Below are 16,540 nucleotides of genomic sequence, written 5' to 3' on the forward strand. Positions count from 1 at the left end.
GGGTGTGGTGGGGAGTTGAGTCGGGAGAAAGAATAAGTTTCTGGAAGGACAGATGGGTAGACCAAGAAGTGTCAAGTGTGGAATTTTGCTGTGGAAATACAGAAAGCTAAATCCTTTCAAACAATTCCAGCAGAAATAAGGGGCGAGGAGGTGAGCACAAGGTGGATAACCCCTGAAAAGGATTGGGTTAAAGTTAATTTGGATGGTTCAAGCAGGGGAAATCCAGGACGAGCAGGATGCGGTGGGGTGATTCGAGACCACCATGGGGCTTGGATCGTGGGTTACTGTAGAGATGTGGGATGGAGCACAGCCTTTGAAGCAGAATGTTGGGAGCCGGGTGAAGGAATAGAGGTGGCGAGGAAACTGGGTTTTCAAAAAATTCATCTTGAAACTGACTCTGAAGAGCTTCTTTATGCTTTGAAAGGGAAGGAGATTGAAGGAGGAAAACCGCCTAATTGTGTGAGGATGATGAGAGAGGCTGTCGAACGCCGCAAGCAATTTAGATTTTCTCTTACTCGCCGATCGGGCAACCAGTGTGCTGATGCTATGGCAAAGTTGAGTCTTGAGAAAGACCTGGGAAGAGAATGTCGATTATTCTTTGAGATTCCTCAGGAAGTTGTGCGTGTGGCAAGAGATGAAGAGGCGCAAATGATCTGGAGAGACACGGGTTGAGGATAGTAGTTTTGTGTTGGTTTTGTCTTTTCTTGTTTTAGGCCTTGGGCCTCCATACTACCCAAAAAAAAAAAAAATCTTTATATATTTATTTTTTTTTGACGGCTTTTTTAACGATTTTTTCATATTCCCAACAGAGATATTTTGCTATCCCCAGCTCTTCAGTTGAATTTCCAACGTCCATTTTTCCCAGAAAGTTTCTTGCCCGCGCCAACCCACTAGGAAAATGGGTCCAGTCATTAACTTCTTCTGCGGGCTATCCTGATTCAAGTCTAAACTCTGATTGGAAAATTGCGTCCCAATATTGATTCCAATTTCCATTTCAATGATCACTCCCCGGCAAAACGCCGGAAAGTATTACCAATCACTTGACTTTCTCTTATCTTCAATGATCAATATTCGCTCGTTCGCACACCAATACAGTTATCGCACTATCATTCCCAAGTTTCAAAGCTTCTTTTTCTCTGTCTTCTCTGCTTTTTTATTCAGCACACTCATACTTCCATTTCGGATTTTTTTTTTCCTTTCTACTTTTCTTTTCCCAGCAGCCCCATATACAAATGGAACCCAGATTTGGTTTTCCACTTCTCTTCTTATTGTTATTATCTATCTGTTTCAATGCAGAATCAAAGTGTCAGAAAGGATGCAACCTGGCTCTTGCCTCCTACTATGTTTGGGTTGGTTTTTCCAATCTCACGACGCTTTCGCAGATTATGCAATCCCCAGTTCTTCAAATTCCTGAAGATATCGTCAGCTATAACAAAGGCCAACTATCTACCCGAAACTATGTCCAAACCACCACTCGAGTGAACGTTCCGTTCCCTTGCGATTGCATCGGTGGTGAATATCTAGGTTACGTATTCAAGTACCCAATTCAAACAGGGGACACATATGTGAAGGTTGCGAATCAGAGCTATTCCAATCTGACCACTGCTTCGTGGTTGCAGAGCCACAATGGCTATCGGCCGACTAATTTTCCTAATTCTGGAACATTGAATGTGACAGTGAACTGTTCGTGTGGGGATAGCCACGTTTCGAGAGATCATGGGTTGTTCATCACGTACCCGCTTAGAGCTGAGGATTCTTTGGATTCAATTGCGAACCAGACGAATCTTGATCGATCGTTGCTGCAGAAGTATAATCCTGGTGTTAATTTTAGCAGAGGGAGTGGTGTGGTGTATATCCCCGGGAAAGGTACACTAATTTATTTTATATCACGTGATCTTAATTCGAACTTATGATTGAATAAGATCTTAAATTTTAGAGTTCACCTAACTTTATTTGTCAGCATATATCAATAAATAATGGTCAAACACTTCTTGGCTGGTATAATAAATTCCTTCTCATGTTTGGATCCTCTTTTTTTTTTGTTTTTTTGACCGGAAGTTTGGATCCTTTTTTTGGACTTAACATCTTCAGTAAAAAAAAAAAATGCATTATATGCTTATCACAGGGTATTCAGTTCTGGTAATTTGACCTTGACTTCGAATCCTATAGAATTTACTAATGGGTCTGAATCATTGCCTTTTGCTTGTAAAACTGATTTACCATATTTTTTACTATAGCATGGTCTCCGATCCAATCTTTGTCTCTGTGAGAATCTCTCCCACACTATGGATTTTGAACGAAATTAACTCTAATAATTGACATTAGTGATTGTGATTTCACAGTCAACTAATGGGGATCATGTAACATAGACAACCAAAAGTCATTAATGATTTCTGATAGTATATCGTCTGAAAATGCTCAAGTGAAAGAAAAGCATTGTTCTGGTAAGGAAAAAAAAGAAAAGAAAAGAAAAGCATTGAGGTTTATGGTTACTAACAAGTAATATTTTTAAGTTTTTTCTTTTCTATGCCAGCATGTTTTTAGTTTTCTTTTTTCAATTTGTTATTGGGAGCATATTATAAATATTTTTGCATTTTACTAACCCCATTTTTTGGCTTTTACTTTTCAGACAGTAATGGTGCCTATGTGCCCCTGCCCCCGAGGTAACTTCCCTGTTTTTAGATGATTAGCACATGAAGCCGCATATGTGTTTTTTCTTCTTGTAAGATTTTTGAAGAAATTGCTGGAAGTTGCCCTCCGTTTTCAAAATCTACACGTGCTCACTTAAAAAAAGAGACGCACTGTATTTTCATCGAAATTTTTTTTTCACTGAAGTACCTTTCATTAACTTAAATGCATTTTTTTTGGTTAAAAAATAGTGAAAACAAAGTCTTCTCTTTCTTGCTTTTATTTTTGCCTATTTGGATAAAATGCATATTTATAAAATTTAGTTAATGGAGGGTATTCTTAGTAAAAAAATTTTAAAATTGGGTTAAACTGTATATTTGGAAATGGTTCTGTGTAATTTTAGTAAAATTCAAGGGAAGCTCTTGTATGTTACTCCAAATTTTGTAATCCTAACGCATGTTCTCCTTTGTTTTGTTTTGGTTTTTTTTTTTTTGTTTTTTTCAGCCCCAAAGGTTTGTCCTTCCTTCTCCTCGAAGACTTGCTAATTTGAAGCGTGGGTTGGTAAGAATATGCTCAAGTTGGAAGGTCAATGCTACTTTAAACTGATATAGTGTTTTTTCTTAATAAGCAGGGCTAAAAGGCATCGGTATTGCTGGAGTATCTGCTGGAGCAATAGCTGGAATTCTGTTATTGATAGTTTGTCCGTATGTCGTGTATTACCGAAAGAAGAAGGAGGAAGAGGAAAAATTGCTTTCAGCATACGCTGCTCAACCTGGTAATGGTACATAGATATCTACCTCTTCTCCTTCTGTTTCCATTGTATTTCCTGTCAAAATATGGGTAAAATGTAACAAGTTCCAAAGGGCTAATCGGTTTAATAACTCTCATGCTCAATTAGTTCATATTACCAGTACGAAATGGTGTCAAATTGGCAGAAAGATCATTGATTGGGGGAGAAACCTGGTTGGCAATCCATTCAATTAGCTGAAGTTCATCCTCTTGGCTGCTGCTGTAAAAGGAAGTGAATGGTGGCCAGGATCAAAGGCTTTGAAACTGTTTTCTATCTAAGCTGGACAGGCTGTCCAAAACCTTTGGTAAATACTTGAAGCAGAAGTAAACGATGAAAGACTGAATCAATACCCTTAACATTTCTGAGAGTTTCTGGGTGGATGTAGATCATTCCAAAAGATCCAATTGCTGTGTCACTATCTAGAATTTCTCAATTCATCTTTAGATGTGTCTGAAATAGAATAATTTAGTTCACTCAACTTATTTTCTGTCAGCTTAGTTCACTAAAATAAATGGATGAAATGCATAAAAAATGACAATGTAATTGATTGAATGTAGTAATGCTGAGTATAAAATTTCAGATTCCAATAGTCTTCCTGCTTCTGCTGATACTAGCATCAAAGGTATTACTGTGGACAAATCAGTTGACTTCTCATATGAAGAACTAGCTCAAGGCACAGATAACTTCGGTATGGGAAATAAAATTGGTCAAGGTGGTTTTGGGGCTGTCTACTATGCAGAGCTGAGAGGCGAGGTTTGTAATTTTCATGTATTACTAAATTTAACTTAATTACATGCATTTAAAAGAAAAGTTGTGTTTCATTAATGTTAATGAGGATATTTTTATCATTGATGCATTAAATTTCTGTTTGGCTGCATCTTTCTTTTAACCAAGAATATGTGAAAAATATTTAAATAAGACGGTTATAGTCTTGCTCTGTTGATGAGTTATAGCAGCATTTGACAAACTCTGAGATTATTACATGTGTTGGATTTGGAATGTATCTATTATAAAAATGTAGGTTGAAAGAGCCAAGACCTTCAGAATATATAACTCAAGGGATTTTCCTTTGCAGAAAGCTGCAGTAAAAAAGATGGAGTCACAAAAATCAAGGGAATTTCTTGCTGAATTGAAAGTGTTAACATGCGTTCATCACCTAAACCTGGTATGATGTCTTTTGAACAAAAGCATAGGGCTAGTTTTCTTGACTGTATAAGTATATAGTTTGTTTCTTTAAAAGCTAAACTAAGTATTAATTTTGATAGTTTTTTTACTGCCCTTGAATGGTATGGGCAGATGGCTTTTTCAGTGAAGGGATTCAGCATTAGTCTAGGCATTGACATGTATAGATCAATTTCATTATTTTGAACTTATAATAGAAAACTATATGTCAAAATAGAATTCAAAGGTCATCTCATTTGGGCATTAGTCATGATTAATTTTTGTTTTTCACAATAAAGTCAATGATGTAATTCCCATGCTTGTTAGTTTCCTTTTAAAGCCTGATAGCATCAAATTCTATGCTCCAAGGTTAATCAATTTCCCCCTTTGCATCACTCTTCTATGTCGGTTTCCTGATATAAGTTTTTATTTATTTGCTTAGAAGTTTATTGTAAATGATCATTCTCATCAATTCTCAGCAAGATTATTGTGAATACTCTTCAGCTCTAATGTAAGTAGTGTTATTTATTTTTAAATCATTCAGGACAGATAATAACAAGTTCTTGTCATTCAACTCACTCAAAAGTTTCTCAACACATCTAACATTTTCGGCTATTAATCTGTGGGAAATCCAATATGTCTTGATCTTTCTTTTCGGCTCTTGGCTCTTCTTTCTTTTGTCTCTCTCCATCTACTTATTGTTGTCTCAACTCTTGCATCAGTTTGTATCAAAGGGAGTCATCTTTGCACCATTCATTTGCTTCACAAAATATAAAGCACAATAGAGAAGGAAAGTTAGTGAATTGATTTTTCCCTAAGCTTTCTATCTTCCCATTTTTGTTATTTTCTTGCAAAACTTTCTGTTTGGAACAACCTTGAATTAATAAATTATCTGCATTATGAACGACTTTTAAATTGTTTGGATGGAGGGTTACTACATTATAAACCTAATGTGAATGACTAAAAAAGAACATAATGGCATAGTACACTATTCACAACATGGCACAGCCCACTGTTCATGCCAACTTTTCCATAATTCCCTAAAAGAAAATCTTATAAATGAAAACATGACAAGAATTAACAGCTTATAAATCATATGATTAGTATGTAAAATTAATGCGGGGCAGTTTTTGATTGGTGTTTTGATTTCCATTAAGCTCTACAAGAATATTTGTTGTAATATGCTTATGCACAACATTTAATCTTATCTGCTACTATGTTATGGAGAAATTAGTTTTGTTCTGTCTTGTCATTTCTAGTGCCAGTGTTTTTACATCTGCACAGTCATTTTTTCAAGCATCTTATTTCATGAATGGCTTATATTTGTTGTGTGGATCATATAATACTGTCATAAGTTCATTCTACCTATTAAAAAACTATGTAGGTGCGCTTGATTGGATATTGTGTTAAGAGGGATTCTCTTTTCCTTGTGTATGAATATATTGACAATGGAAACTTAAGCCAACACCTGCGAGATTCAGGTGAGAAAAGAATTCCACCAACGTCTATTTTTGTTATCGTACGTCAACCTAATTATCACATTAATTTAGCTACATTCATTTTTTTGTGCATTGCATTAGCACAAAATCTCTTTGACTATAATTTTATGGCTTGCAATAAATTTTATATTTTATGTTGATGATCAAGTCACTTTTGACAGGGAGAGAACCCTTGCCATGGTCTATGCGAGTGCAAATTGCTCTGGATTCAGCTAGAGGTCTTGAATACATTCACGAGCATACTGTGCCTATTTATATTCATCGTGACATAAAGTCGGCAAATATATTGATAGATCAAAACTTCCGGGCTAAGGTTGAATTCTTATTCAATATTTTTAGAGCTTATGTCTATTTTTTTTGCATGAATTGTAATTCCTTGAATATTCATCTTTACAGGTTGCAGATTTTGGGTTGACCAAGCTCACTGAAGTGGGAAGTTCATCACTTCCCACTGAAAATCTTGCAGGCACCTTTGGTTATATGCCACCTGAGTATGTCAACTTCCACTTTTCTTTTCATGCAACAACCTACTTAGGCAGAGAAGATTTGCGGATTTTGTGAAAATATGGAAATGAGAACCTGAGGCCATCCAGTAGATTTAATATAAATTAGTAGCTCTCCCTCTTTTTTCTTTCGAAATAGATTGATTTTTGTCACATGCATATCATCACAAACATGACCAAAACAATCACTCACATATGGGGCCTTAAAGAGTGAAAATATCCTCATGGATATTATGCAGATGTTTTTAGCCGCTAGAAATTGCTCTTCTCTGCCTTCTTTGTAATGACATGAAAAAAATGGGGTAGTTAATATTTTAATTATTTATTGTAGATTGTCAACAAAGATATGTTGACAGCTTCTTGTTACGGGAAGCTTTTCAATATCTTTGAAGTGCTGAGTTCGAAGCTCTATGGTGGTAACAGGTTTTAACACTCTAAAGTTACCAAACTACCCTTACTTTAGCACCGTTGCGATTCGAACTCAACAACATAATAAGGGGGTTTTGGATATCCTAACAGTACTTCATAAAAGTATTTTTCTGTAAATCAAAACAAACTTCTCCACCTTCCATCCAAACACCTCCTAAGGATATTTAACAGCCTAGATGTCATTTGGAACCTAATTGCTATCAAACTGAGCTTTTGAGACCTGGATGTCGTTCTCCCTTTGAATAACGTGATTGGATATGAATACCAAGAAAGTTTGTGTTGGTGTGGAATCCTTAAAATGAGTTCACCCTTCCCCCTTTTCTGATCACCAAAACGATTTCACTTTTGTGTGCTCAAGTTTGATTACTCTTCTCCCATCTGCAGGTATGCTTATGGTAGTCTTTCACCAAAAATTGACGTCTTTGCTTTTGGAGTTGTCCTATATGAACTTATATCTGCTAAAGAAGCTTTGTCCAGGGCTGGTGAAGCTGGTTCCGAAACAAAATCCCTTGTCTCTTTGGTGATTCTTGACTTCTTGGTTAAAAATGTTTTATTTACTATTCTTTTTTTAATTACAAATCATGTGATTCTACTAGAATTTAAGAGTTATATTTGCCTTGGTTGGTGCAGTTTGAAGAAGTTTTTGAGAAGCCTAATCCAAAAGAACATCTTCAAAAGCTTGTTGATTCTAGGCTCGGTGATCAATACACAATCGATTCGGTTTACAAGGTGAGCATATAAATTGAACTATTTAAAACTCTGTGTTTGAAAAATACCTATGTTCGCTGTCAAGTGCCAGGCTCTAGAACTATCTCCACCAACTAATCAGAGAACTTGACAGCAACTATATAAAGAACTCAGAAACCAAGGTAAGTGTGTCAATGAAGCGAAAATGCAATAGAATTAGTGCGTTGCTAATCCAATTAAGTCATGAAGAGCTCATTCACGTATTCTGATCCCACAGCTATCATCACACCGCATGAAACCATTTAATAACTATGAAAATGATGGCCACATACAAAGGTCCACAACCTCACTAATGTTTTAGTGACATGGCCCAACTCTGTGTAGTGCTAATGTAACACCCAAATAGTGCCCCAAAATATGATGTGACTTTGAAAACACAATACTCCTAAATCTGTAAATTTCTATCCAGGAGTCCAAAATAACCTAGTCACCATGAAGCTCTCTACAACTAGTTTGGAATTAAATTTTATAGTGATTCCTCAAATGCTTGTGTTTAAAATCTAAAACTAAAAACGAAAATGATTATTGTTTAACAAGTAACAACCTTAACTCATCAAATGGCAATAGCTAAGGCAGTGACAGCTAAGTTTACAAAGGGCAATTAGATCACTTCACAAAAGCACTTAATTTTAGAATAGTTTTTGAAGAAGTTATTGAAATTAAACCATTTCGATGAACTATTTTGAAATTCTCATATTTTAGTGTTCTTTATAGGGAGAATGACAAAAAAGATCTGAAAAATTGTAAAAGCTCAAATTAGGTATTTTCACAAAAATGTGTTATAATGTGCAATTTAATTGTTGTCAAACCTATTAAAGTTAGTGTTGTCACAGATCCTTATTTGGGATTTTACAATTTTTCAGGGTTTTTTTTGTCATTTTCCCTTCTTTACATGTCCTTCCCCTTGTATTCTTTTGTTAAAGTGGGTAGGATATGACAGTCTTTATAGAATCCAAACATATTTTTGAATCTTTCTGCTTATAGAAGCTATTCATGGTGCTTGCAGATTGCACAGCTAGCCAAAGTGTGCACAGATGAAGACCCAGACCGACGTCCAAGCATGAGATCTGTTGTGGTGACTCTAATGACACTTTCTTCTTCTTGTGTGGAATGAGACACTGCCTCCTTGTATGAAAATCCATCATACACAGAAATGTTGTCCGGAAAGCAGATGTAGAAAATATATGTCAATAATATTTAAATTAAGTGACTCACATGTTATTTTGGATTCCCCTTGTTTTTAAATCCAAAATAATGAATAATAAAGATGCTAATTTTTTCATCAAATAAAAGGTTTCATATCTGTATATTTTATTATAGGTGTTTTTTTTTTTTTATATATCGGAATAAAATAACTGAACTACACGAACCTGAGCTGCAAAGGAGACTACAGATTCTCTATTGAGAGGTTGGAGCCCCACGGGTCCATTCAGTGCCTTCTTCGCCAGTACATCAGTCAACAAATTCTGGTCTCTGTTGATAGTATGAAAGGCAATTTTCCAATTCCGATTCTGCAACTCTTTTGTCTCGCGGATGATTGCCCAATCGACATGTACATCAATATCGTTACCTCGAATAAGGTTGAGTGCGTCTAAGGAATCACAGTGTATGATCACACTACGTCCACCCAGATCCCAAGCATGTTTCAAACCCAAAAGGCATCCCCAGAGTTTGGTTGTGAGGTGATCTCCCTTGTCCATGCAAAACATGAAGCCTTCAAGAACCTCACCATCGTGCTGCTTGAAAACACCACCACACGCCACCAGTCCATTCAAGAATGAGAACGCACCATCCACTTTGACCACCATGTCAGCTGTGGCTTCTAGTTCTGGTAACGTAACCTGGCTCATTCTCGTGTTGATCTTCGTGCCTTGCAACTTCTGCGTCAAGGTTCGCATACATGAGCTAATTGCCAAAGCTTTCCTTATTACCTTATCATAATCTGTGGCTGAGTTCGAGTGTGTGAAGTCATTCCTTGCTCGCCAAAGCAACCAACATATTATAAAAAATAGGTTCTTCCAATCCGAATCAAGTGTCTCGACTTGTGTCCCCATGTTTAACTGCAGCCAATCACGGAAGTCACAAGAGAAAAAGGCGTGGTGCATATCTGCCTCGATGATCCATACCCAAAACTCCCACGTTTCAGGACAATCCCTGAACACATGTGCCTCATCCTCTTGATTTTATTTACATCAGTCACATAATCCATTGAGACGTATTCCACGGCTGAACTTTCTTTGGTTAGTTAAGACATGTTCGTGATGCACAAGCCAAGCAAAAGATTTGCACCTTTGGGGGGCTTCAACTTTGCTCCAGTTGCTCACAGAAGCTTCTGTTGGTAGATTGAGAGCTTTGTATGCTGAGCTGGTGGTAAACTTCCCACTTTTCTCCTACTTCCAGCGTCCTACCTCCTTTTCTTGGTGGTTTGTGGTCTGCTAGATCCCTTCTTTTGTGTGGTGCCAATTATTCTTGACTCCTTGCCACGTGTTTGATCCCGGCTTTTTTTCATTAATACGGGGCATAAGATCAGTGCCACATCCGTATTTATATCGAATGACCTTAATCCAAAGAAAGTCTCTCTTAGTGACAAGGCCCCATCCTAGCTTCATCATAAATGCTTGATTTTGTTGCTTGATGTGCCTCATTCCTAGGCCTCCAACTTGTTTCTCCGTGCAGACTTTGTCCCAAGAAATTAGATGTATCCTCCTTCTTTCATCCAAGGATCCCCATATAAAGTCACGCGCTTTCTTCTCAATGATCTTTGTAGGTACTATCCGGGAGGTAGGATGTTTGCTTAACATGATTGGGCATGGCAAACAGACTTTGCAAGTGTGCTTCTTCCCACAAAAGAAAGGCTTTGGATCTTCCAATTGCTCAACCTTTTCTTAATTTTGTCAATAACATACTGGAAGGTCTCATTTGTGACTCTTTCATGGTGGAGTGGGACGCCTAGAAACTTGCCCAGATCAGCTGCTTGAGAAAACCCCAACTCTAGTCATCAGATGGAAAATTACACGTAGTTCTTAAAATTTCACACTTTTTTTGTTACATCAAGATATTTTCTGCAGTATATACATAATTTTATGTATACCCTTATTTCAATTTCACATGCCCTTACTTTTCTACAAATAATTTTGCCTTTTTCATTAAGCACCCCCACAAAAAACTTCCCTTTTTCAGGCCAACTAACAAAAAACCAAAAACCTTCCTTTTCATTAGTTTGAGAATCCAAAAAAAAAAAAAAAAATAAAAATAAGTAACTGAAAGTATGAGATTAACATTTTAATAATTGCCACCCTCTTTTTTGAAACCTCAAATGATTTTTCTTTTAATTAAAGCAAAGCTTAACTTATTTTCATCTTTCAATATCGCTTACCTAATGCTTATCTCTCTACCCATATTAACAATCTTATGAAGGTTTGGCATGAGTATTAGGAAACATGATAAGCATGCAACTTGATGTGTGAAGTAAATTGTGGTTATTGCATATTTTCTCTTGATTTTTCAATGTTATGAGTTCGAGTCCCTATAAAGAACATGATAGATGCATAAGTTATGAGCCTGTGTGACTCAGCAGTTCACGGCTACAAGCTCCTTTTTTTTTTGGTAACCAAAAGCACATTTCAAGGTTTTGTAGCGTTTGGATTGGCAAAGGACGAATTTAACTTTTGGATAAAAAAGTCACAATAAACTATAAATAAAAATTAGTTATTTATGACTTATGACTTTTAGAATACGGAGAGAGAAAAAATTAAGAAATTTACTATGTTTTCTGATTTTTATTATAAGTCTCAAATAACTAATTTACTGATAACAAAAAGTTAGTTAAAATTAATTAAAAATAATAAACTAGTCAGAAATATACTTTTGTTTTTAAATATATCCTCATAATAAATGATAAAAAAATTTAAAAAATAAGATCAACAAGAGCTTATAAATAATTTAAAATTAGTATATTATGTAAATTGATATTTTTTATTTTTTATTTTTTAATAAAAGTCATACATATTTTGGTAATTTTACAAACTAAGATTACTTATTCAATCATAATTCAAACAACTTCCTTTTACAAACTAATTTATTTATAAAAATCAATCTAAACATAAATCACATCATCCAATTTAACTTTTATCCAATCTAATTTTTTTAAAAGTCAAATTAAAAATAAGTTACTTTTCTTATCACCAATTCAAACAGGTCCTATGACAAAATAGTACATAATATATAATCCAAATTATAAAAATACGATGTAATACAACTAGAAATTATTAAAAAAAATCAATATGCATTGATTTTATTAGAACTTTAGAAAGAGTTTCAGCTGTTTAAGTAAAAATGTTGGAAAAAACTACTGTGAGATTTCAAAAAAATAATAATTATTTAAAAAATTTAATGATAAATGAGCAGTTAAAACATATTATCATTTTTTATTCTAAAAGTTGTCATTAGAACTTATTCAGTTATCATGTTCCTTCCACATGATCTTATTACAATTCCGCCAGTGTTTTTTTTTCCCAGAAAAAACTATCCATACCCAATAATGTTTAAATTTAACTTCGTTATATAATCATATAAAAAAAAGTAAAGAGAAAAGAAATTAGGAGAGTAATATAATGATTGATGCTGAACTTAATTTTAGTATTTAAAAAATCCCAAAAAAACAATGCTCAAATTATTAAAAAAAATTGAAATTTTGACAACCTAACTGTTATTTTTTTGGCATTAATTCGCAGCATTTTTGAATATCTAAGAAAAGAAAATTAAGACTATTCGACCTCAGGAAATAATTTGCCTTCCAAGTTATTTTCCCAAACGACGAACCTTTCAAATTTCAAGCACGCGCCAGAGGCACAGTCCCGTGATCCCGTCCTGGACTTCTTTTGCTGGGCTGACTTCTATTGACTTGGTTTGTGTACGAACTTCTTTAGTTTTCCTACACACAGTCCGGACGATTGCTTGGCTAGTCTTCCATGATTATACTAGATTCAAGGATTCACATAAAAGAAATCTCCGTCATCTTATCTTATCCTTTAGGGTGTGTTTGGTTGGAGGGGAGGGAAGGGGAGATGAGCCCCTCCCTTCATTTGCTTAAAAATTTTAGAGGGGAGGGGAGCTAAAATGTCCCCTCCCCTCCAAATTGGGGGTTTTTGGAGGGGAGCCAAAATTTTGGACCATTATACCCTTATGATTTTTTTAATATTCCACTCCTACCCATAAAATATATTATTATAATATTTATTTCAAATAAAAAATATATTATCCTAAGTAAAAAATAAAAAATATATACATTATTATAATTAAAAATATATTATAAAAATTATTTAAAAATAAAAAATTATTTAAATAAAAAATTATAATATATAAAATTAATTGTTTTTTATAAATATATTATTTATTAAATATATTTTAAAGCTGAAAAAAAAGATAGCCTAAAGAAAATAAAATTTCATTTTTCTTAGAGCATATAAAATTTGTTAATTTAATTATTTTAAATATATTATTATATTAATTAGAATAAAAAATTACTATACCAATTTTTTAATACACATATTAATATGATAAGACTGAATTTTTATTAAATTATATAATTTAAATTAAGATGTAAATTTTTATATAATATATCAATAAAAACATAACTAATATGTAAGGGTAAAATGGTAAATTGATTATTACTATCCCTCCCCTTCCCTCCTTGAACCAAATAAGGGATCATTAAATACCCTCCCCTCCCCTCCTTTTTAATCAAACCAAACAAGGTGAGGAGAAAACCCCCCCTCCCCTCCCTCCCCTCAAACCAAACAGACCCTTAATCCCACTGTGAATCATTTCTAGCTTTCCCTGATTTTTAGGAAGAAGATTCTTCCCCAGCCCATCTTCAGAGCTTCGATCATTCTTTCTTTCTGCTTATTCATTCATCAGCGCACTCATTTCCGTTTGGGATTCTTTTTCCCTCTAAGCTTTTTCAGCACGACCATATACAAATGGTACCCAGATTCGGATTTCCGTTTCTCTTCTTACTGTTATTCTCTCTCTGTCTCAATGCAGAATCCAAGTGTAAGAAAGGATGTGGCTTGGCTCTTGCCTCCTACTACATTTGGGTCGGTTTTGCCGATATCACGGTCCTTCCGCCGATCGTGCAATCCCCAGTTCTTCGAACAACACAAGATATCATCAGCTATTACAAAGACCAATTATTAAGCGATGACTATGTCGAAACCACCGCTCGAGTGAACATTCCGTTCCCTTGCGATTGCATAGATGGTGAATATCTGGGGTACGTATTCAAGTACCCGATTCAGAAAGGAGACACCTGTGCGTTGGTTGCGAATCAGAGCTATGCCAATTTGACCGCCGTTTCGATGTTGGAGAGTGCGAATAGCTATTCACCGGACAATATTCCTGACCATGGAATGCTCAATGTGACAGTGAACTGTTCGTGTGGGGATCGCCGCGTTTCGAAAGAGTACGGGTTGTTCATCACATACCCACTTAGAGCTGAGGATTCTCTGGAATCAATTGCGAACCAGACGAAGCTTGATAAGGATTTGTTGCGCAAGTATAATCCTAGGATCGATTTCAGCAAAGGAAGCGGTGTGGTGTATATCCCGGGAAAAGGTACATTAATTTATGTAATGTCTTGATAATCTCATCTCTCAACACATATTATAAGAGTTAAAATCATAACTTTCTTGAAAAACATCCAAAACCCTGTATGCATGCTAAAATTGATCATGAATTCGAGAACAAACACCCACATACCTGCCAAAATCATTTATGAACTCAAAACCATTGTTATACTCAATTCTCTAAACGAACTGCACAGTAACTCGCAAGAACTTTAGGACAATCTATATGAAGTTATAGAATAAAGCTGTTATGTTGCTAGTTTTTTTTAATCGTAATTAGAGGAATATTTTTAAAGAAGTATTTTAAAGGAGTAATCATTTTCCATTCAAAATTAGCTCTACTTTGGGCTTCAGTGAGGACTTCATTGTCAACTAATGTGAATCGCGAAACAAAGATAAGAAAAGGAGAATAACCATAATTGATTTTTTATGATCTAAAAATGCTCAAAAGCTAAGGGATGCTATAAATATTCCTACACCTGCCTCAAATATTTTTTTTCACTTTCACTTTTCAGGCCAAAATGGTGTCTTTGTGCCGCTGCCCCCTAGGTAACTTCCCTACTCTCCTGATAATGATCTGTACATGAAGTGGCATGGGTTTTTCCTGTCCTTGTAAATATTATCTCTTATCAGAATTTTGACTAAATTAAATTAAGTTTCCTTCTATTTTCAAAATGTACATGTACTCATTTTGCAACAAAGTTACAACACGTTTTTAGTGCAATTTTAAACTTTTTTGCCAGAGTACCCTTCGTGCATAAGTGCAATTTTTTTTGTTGGTGTAAAATTTGTGAAACATTTTCTTTAAACTTTTGCATGCTTGGACATAATACATATTTGTATGTTTAATTTAATATAGGGTTGTAGTTTGAAAAAAAAAAATCCAAGCTTGGATTAAATTGTATATTTTGGAAATGGATCTGCGTAATTTTAGCCAAACTTGAGAGTTCTTGTAATTTATTCTAAATGTGTTAATCCTAATGTGTGTTCAAAAGGTTTAACCATCTCTCCCCTTAGAAAGTTGCTCCTTTGATGAATGCTTTGGTAAGTATATGCTGAAATATAGGGGCAGTGCCACTTTGAACTGATATAATTTCTCAAGAAGCAGGTCTAAGTGGTGGGGCTATTGCTGGACTATCTGCTGGAGTGGTAGCTGGGTTTCTCTTATTGGCTGTTTGTATGTATGTTGCATATTACCGTAAGAAGGAGGAGGGGGCAAAACTGCTTTCTGGAGAATTAGTAGTCTTCTCTGATCAAACAAGGAACGGTAAATAGATACCTACATTTGCCCTTCCTCCTTTTCATTACGCTTTCATTAAAACATGAGTAAAATGTAACATGTTCCAACGGCTTAAATGATTTGACAACTCTCATCTAATTTAGCATTTTGAAGTAAAACTGAAATAACCTTATAACATGCTCAATTGTGGGTCTCATTTCGTTTATCTCTCTCGCCAACTATCTGAAAAGAAAAAGTTTACAGTCTGATGCTTTCTTTGGTTAATTTTCTTAAAACATCCCATTAATAACTCTCTTCAACATTCTGAAGTAAAACTGAAATTGCGTTATACGTTGTTCAATTTGTGGTCTTATTTCCCCTGTCTCTCTTGCTAACCATCTGAATAGGAGAAGTTTTCAGTTTGATGCTTTCTATGTAGTTAATTTCATTAAACGTCAAAGATTCTTGCTGCCGGATAACTCATATTCCTTGTAAAAACATGGTGTCCACTTAGCTGAAAAATCATTGACTGGGGGAGAAAACCGATTGAAGTTCCATTTAATCAGCTCAAGTTTTTAGACTTGTGAGCTAATTTAGATTGTTTTAATATCGATGTCAGTCTAATTATTCTTATTTTAATATGACTTGAAGTTCACCTAGGAATCAAAACTTTATTTATTTATTAACTCAATACCATATAGCCTATCATAGCCTTGCATACATAGCCACAGTATGTGGATCAGTTGGTAAATTGAGCCTCATGTGGACAGACAGACATTATTCATAGTTCAAGGGTTCCCGCATGAAGAAACTGTTGTCATGGGACAAGCTGGGGATTAGATATGTTTGAGACAGAGCATATATTTCGTGGGGATTGGCTTTGTTTGAAACAGAGCATATATTTCCTATGTATCTTCAATAATGAGGATACAAGCTAT

The 16,540-nt window shown here is 35.1% G+C and overlaps 2 protein-coding genes across 4 annotated transcripts in view; both read left to right on the plus strand.

Moving 5' to 3' along the window:
- Nucleotides 1-925: 925 nt before the first annotated feature.
- On the plus strand, nt 926-9,044 carry LOC114712631 (lysM domain receptor-like kinase 3). 3 transcript variants are annotated; one of them, XM_028897178.1, is made up of 13 exons: nt 928-1,094; nt 1,297-1,866; nt 2,630-2,663; nt 3,133-3,140; nt 3,260-3,409; nt 3,999-4,171; nt 4,494-4,583; nt 5,964-6,060; nt 6,240-6,391; nt 6,475-6,569; nt 7,395-7,530; nt 7,641-7,739; nt 8,764-9,044. In XM_028897178.1, exons 1-13 carry the CDS (start codon nt 998-1,000, stop codon nt 8,869-8,871), a joined length of 1,809 nt encoding a protein of 602 aa, XP_028753011.1. In that variant the 5' UTR covers nt 928-997; the 3' UTR covers nt 8,872-9,044. The 3 variants fall into 3 exon arrangements, 2 of the variants coding, with proteins under 2 accessions (XP_028753012.1, XP_028753011.1); XR_003737256.1 differs by lacking the exons at nt 7,641-7,739; nt 8,764-9,044 and adding an exon at nt 6,913-7,004 and having other exon boundaries at nt 926-1,094; nt 7,395-7,476; XM_028897179.1 differs by lacking the exons at nt 7,395-7,530; nt 7,641-7,739 and having other exon boundaries at nt 926-1,094; nt 8,764-8,860.
- Nucleotides 9,045-13,737: 4,693 nt separating this feature from the next.
- LOC114712628 (lysM domain receptor-like kinase 3) overlaps nt 13,738-16,540 on the plus strand; it is a 44,006-nt gene continuing 41,203 nt past the window's right edge. The window contains exons 1-2 of the mRNA XM_028897177.1: nt 13,738-14,372; nt 14,899-14,932. Of these exons, the coding sequence (XP_028753010.1) occupies nt 13,739-14,372; nt 14,899-14,932 (668 nt within the window). The 5' untranslated portion in view covers nt 13,738. The remainder of the gene's footprint in view (nt 14,373-14,898; nt 14,933-16,540) is intronic.

Source organism: Neltuma alba, unplaced genomic scaffold (assembly GCF_004799145.2).
Source record: "Neltuma alba isolate B1F8T4 unplaced genomic scaffold, ASM479914v2 tig00011382_pilon, whole genome shotgun sequence".
In the NCBI taxonomy this organism is placed as follows: domain Eukaryota; kingdom Viridiplantae; phylum Streptophyta; class Magnoliopsida; order Fabales; family Fabaceae; genus Neltuma; species Neltuma alba.

Coding starts and splice junctions, on each gene's coding strand:
- LOC114712631 (XM_028897178.1), top strand. CDS start 998: ATGATCACTCCCCGGCAAAACGCCGGAAAGTATTACCAATCACTTGAC. Junction 6,061..6,239: donor CCAACACCTGCGAGATTCAG/GTGAGAAAAGAA, acceptor CACTTTTGACAG/GGAGAGAACCCTTGCCATGG. Junction 7,740..8,763: donor CAATCGATTCGGTTTACAAG/GTGAGCATATAA, acceptor TGGTGCTTGCAG/ATTGCACAGCTAGCCAAAGT.